The sequence below is a fragment of the Palaemon carinicauda genome, chromosome 4, assembly GCF_036898095.1.
Source record: "Palaemon carinicauda isolate YSFRI2023 chromosome 4, ASM3689809v2, whole genome shotgun sequence".
Taxonomy (NCBI): Eukaryota; Metazoa; Arthropoda; class Malacostraca; order Decapoda; family Palaemonidae; genus Palaemon; species Palaemon carinicauda.
Window position 1 is genome coordinate 10824780 of NC_090728.1, and position 4898 is coordinate 10829677.

At 40.9% G+C, this 4898-nt stretch overlaps 2 protein-coding genes across 2 annotated transcripts; both read right to left on the reverse strand.

Moving 5' to 3' along the window:
- Nucleotides 1-386: 386 nt before the first annotated feature.
- LOC137639274 (protein FAM200A-like) lies at nt 387-1202 on the reverse strand. Its single transcript, XM_068371558.1, has one exon. It carries the CDS (start codon nt 1200-1202, stop codon nt 387-389), a length of 816 nt encoding a protein of 271 aa, XP_068227659.1.
- A 172-nt stretch (nt 1203-1374) lies between these two features.
- On the reverse strand, nt 1375-1917 carry LOC137639275 (protein FAM200C-like). The gene has a single exon (XM_068371559.1). It carries the CDS (start codon nt 1915-1917, stop codon nt 1375-1377), a length of 543 nt encoding a protein of 180 aa, XP_068227660.1.
- Nucleotides 1918-4898: the final 2981 nt, after the last annotated feature.

Below are 4898 nucleotides of genomic sequence, written 5' to 3' on the forward strand. Positions count from 1 at the left end.
GATTAACACATATTTCAAAATCAGGCATATTAAAGTTAGCTGACTATTTATTATTGCCATAATCAAATTCTCAATCAATATATCATTGAAAATATTCGCCATATATATTACAAGATATTTATATTTTTTATTATATAGAACAATATATGTCTCACCAAATATAACTTTTCTACTGTCCAAAATCAAATCTTTCGAACACGCACACACACACAAACACATTACATATTTTTCCATTATACAAATATACTGATAAACAAATAGTTACAGAGTAAACTGGATAAAGAGCGGTTAGTAACAACTAACCGCATAGCCATAGAGAGCGGCTAGTAGCAAAATAAAAGTACTTTTGTTTAGTCTTCTACTTCAAAATTGAATAAGTGAGAAGGTTAATGCTGCTTCTTGTGCACCAGAGTATCAATATCAGGGCTAGTTTTGGCAAGTGCGTAACGTATGTCACATTCCACCTCCAGTTGGTTTTGTGCTTTGGGCTTGATTGTGAGTAAGGTAGAAAATCCTGACTCACAAAGGTAGGTTGTGGAAAACAGAATGAGGATTTTCAATGCATTGGTGCTCAGTTGGGGGTATGCTCCACGCATATTAACCCTGAATTCTTCCCGATCTTGTGCACGAAACTCGTCCTTGGCTGAAGAGTCATGTTTGAGCTCCAAGAACTCACTTTGCATGTCCCCAGGGACATCATCCATCTGACATGTAAATGGGTTCCTTGTCAGCCTCTTTGAGATGTCTTCAGTGTTGATACCAGGGAAATATCGCTTGAACTCGTCCCCAAAATGATCAAGGTGAGTGATGATTTCCTCTTTCAGCGGGTCCTTGATGTCTTTCTCACTAAGTATGTCAGTCAAACGCTGAAAAAATGCTGTATTTCTCTTTTTCATTTGTTTTCCCCAAAGTTGTAGTTTGGCCATGAAAGCATTGATGGTGTCCGTGTCCACAATCACGTTGCTCCTCAGTCCCTGTAATTTCTTATTTTGTTCATTCAGAGTTTCAAAAACATCAGCAAGATAAGCCATTTGTGTTACAAATACTTCCCTGTTGAAGGCAGACAACAGGTCCACTTTGTTGCTGTAACTCAAAAACAACTTTATTTCTTCCCGCAGTTCAAAGACCTGCGCCAGCATGTTCCCTTTTGAAAGCCATCGCACTTGTGTATGAAATAAAAGATCAGTGTGGTTAGCATCCATGTCCGGCAGAGTTCGTGAAAGAGGCGAGTGTTTAAGGCTGATCCTTTCACATAGTTAGCAATGTTTATAATGACAGTCAAAGCATCATGAAGGTTCTTTGGGACTGTCTTTGAGGCGAGAGCTTCTCTGTGGATCATGCAGTGTGTTCCTTTTAAACTAGGCTGCTTCTGCTTCACAAGAGCAATGAATCCTGATCGTGAACCAAGCATATTAGGCCACCATCTGAGAAAACCCCTTCCAGTTTGTTCCAACTCGGTCCCGACTCTTCAAAGAAATCTGCAACTACTGCCAATACATCAACTGACTTTGTTGTCATCTCTAATTGCCGGCAAAAAAGAAACTTCTCCTCGATTCCTTTGTCAGTTATGTAGCGGCAAAAAGCAAGCAGTTGTGCAATGTTAGTGACATCCGTAGACTCATCAATTTGAAGAGAAAAAAAGGGTGATGACATTACCTTTGACACCATATTTTCCTTTATATTTTCAGACATTTTGGCATCTCTGTTCTTGATGGTGTTGTTGGACAAGGAGATTAGTTTCATTTTCTGTGATGACTCCTCTCCTAACACAAGCCTCACACTGTAAACGGTACATGGTTTCAAAAGGCTTTCACCAGTTGTGTGGGGTTTCTTTGCCTTGGCCACCTGAAGGGCAATCACATATGAATCCTTCACTATGCTGATGTTGGTTTGCTGATACGTCCCAGATTCATCCATCTTCATCCTATTCAAACTGGATAACTTTACCTAAAAAAAGCTACGATTCCTATCTTTCAACTGTGGATGAGCGTTTGCCAGATGCTGCTTCAGTTGGAAAGGTTTCATGCTGCTGTTAGAGAAGGTTTTCTAACGCACAACACACTGAGGGATGCGTGCACCTTCCTTGACAAGAGAAGTGAACCTGTAGTCCAAATAACCATCTCGATACAATCTTCGTTTCTCTGACATCTGAAATCAGGCATAAAACAAAGCATATCAATTTGGGAGAAGAAAATTAAACATGAACACAAATTTTCCATTCATCCCCCTCCCAAATATAAAATAAGTAAGTAAATAAATAAACTTCTCATAAACATGCAACCTTTGAAGATTAGTACTTTAATAAAACATCTCTCAAGTATTACCAATCTCAGCCAAAGCATAAAAATAGATCCACAATAATAATAATAATAATAATAATAATAATAATAATAATTATTATTATTATTATTATTATTATTATTATTATTATTATTATTATAATATTAACAATAATAATAACAACAACAACAACAACAACAACAACAACATATATTATCCAGTTTACAAATTCACTATTGAAATTATAATAACTATTCTCATACCTTGTACTTTTAAGTCGGGTATGTGTGTCAGATGCTTCTTGCTAACTGACTACTCGTAATGCACTGTGAGCCTGTGAGTGTACTCCTGCACCACCCCCACCTTCCCTTCAGAGCTCATGTTTGAACGTGAGCCGAACCTGGTAGATACGGTGCCGCCCATCTGCAACAGACATTCTCTCTCTCTCTCTCTCTCTCTCTCTCTCTCTCTGACATGATAAAATACATATGATATTTTTTTCAGTTAGTGGGTAGTGTAATTATTTCCCCCCTGGTAGCTTCAAATTTCCCCCAGGTTGGGAACCACTGGCTGTAGACACAATAACGTACCTCAAGGAAAAAACAAAACCAAATAAAGATTGAAAACCAAACTTTTTTTTTTCTGATCATATCCCTGTATGGTATGAGTAACAAGCCTAAATATGCTAGACCACCCACCACTTACAATTTTCCCTCCCAGTATAGTCATAAGGAGTAAACCTATTTTAAATGACGGGTCATTCACGTTCTGTAAGCTCTATTTGAAATATTACACACCCTAATCTTGACTTGCTATTTTTTTTACTACGCTTAGAATCTTGAGATTAGAAAGTAACAAATTCAGTCGGGTGCATAATATCCATAATAAAGATTAAATATAGTAAATATAATTTTGAGTTAGCTCATCGTTTTGTGTACAGGAAGACGGTTTTTTTGCTTATGAGAAAATAAATGAACAAGGATTACGCTGTAGTGGTCTAATGATTAATGCAATTTAATACAAGTATATGGAATATTAGAAGAGGAATACTATAAGGCCATTATTTTTTTTTTTTTTTTTTTTTTTTGGTACAGTAACTCAAAATCTCACCGAAATACGGAATCCCGATATTCTTTTTTTTTATTTCCTTCCCCCCTTTTTTTTTTTGTGCGTGTCATTAATAGGTGGCACTGGTCAAAGGCCCGGCGATGCTATACGTAGGCTTTCCCGTTGTACCAACCGTGTGTCACACAATTGTATATAATTCCTTTTGCATATATTATGCTTGTATCTTCGCTCTTCCCTCGCACTAAACGAACATGAAAATTCATGTCTGCTGTTTTCCTCTGTAACATTGTTTGTCTTGTTAACTTGTTATGTCCTGTTGCCTTGAGGTTTTGTATATAAAGGAGAGTGTTCTATAATAATATAACTCAGTTGATTGCATCCTGCCTTTGAGTTCACAACCCTCTCTCGGCGCCGTCACATTGGTGACCTCAGAAGTCGACTCGCTCGCACTGCCTTCCACAACCACCTCCCTCGCCCCTCCATCGTTGGTACTATAGCGGACTCTACTACAGCAGTTGGCGCTGCGGCCCCCCCATTGAAACTTTCACCGTTCGCCAGCGGAGAGGCATTTGCTTGGTTTCAGCGTGCAGAAGTCCAGTTTCGCATCAACGGCGTGACTCGCTCAACCACCAAAGCAGATTATGTTCTCGCGGCGATACCCGAGGACACCTTCCCGGAAATATCCGACTGGCTTTGTGAACAAGGAGACACGCCAATAGCATATGACGCCCTTAAAACATACCTTCTGCAGCAGTACTCGCCGTCGCCAGCCACCCGTGTAGCAAAGCTTTTTCAGCTCTCGCAACAACCGTTGGGGGACCAAAGGGCTTCGCTTGCCCTCAGGGAAATGACCAGTATCGCTCGCCTTCAACCTGCCGCAGATGGCTCTCCTAGTGAGGTGAACCTACTTCGTGCCCTTTGGATACGCCGTTTACCCGGACCTATACGCGCTCCCATACCCGATGTCGATAGTTTACCCATAAAGGACTTGATGACCAAAGACGACGCCCTTATGGACAGGCACTTCAAGACCTAAATCATAGCCTCCACCCCTGACGAAGAGGATGCCTATTCAATGTCAACTGAAGCTCACATGAATGCCGTAGGACATACACACCCACACCGTGACGTACCGAAGCAGAGACAAAGCCGCCCACCACCCACCAATCGCTCGCGCCCCAACAAACGACTTCTACAGCCACTTACTACCTCCCATCCGCCGCAGTTTTGCTACTACCACTTCAGATTCGGGGCAACTGCGAAGAAATGTGCCGTGGATTGTCAGTGGCCAAAAAACGTTTAAGTAGGCCATCGCTCGTGGCGGTGGCCTCCCATGTTTCTAATCTTTTCTTTTTACAGGATGCAGGAACGGGCGTGCGATTTTTGGTAGACACGGGTGCTTGTCGTTCTCTTTTGCCAAAGAAACTCTTCAAGACACGACGTAGTCTGTCTACATCTGCCGCTTGGTAGCTGCCAACGGATCTGCGATACCCACCTACGGGTACGAGAACCTCACATTATCGTTCGGAAACGGTAAATTCAATTGGAAG

Coding starts and splice junctions, on each gene's coding strand:
- LOC137639274 (XM_068371558.1), bottom strand. CDS start 1,202: ATGGATGCTAACCACACTGATCTTTTATTTCATACACAAGTGCGATGG.
- LOC137639275 (XM_068371559.1), bottom strand. CDS start 1,917: ATGGATGAATCTGGGACGTATCAGCAAACCAACATCAGCATAGTGAAG.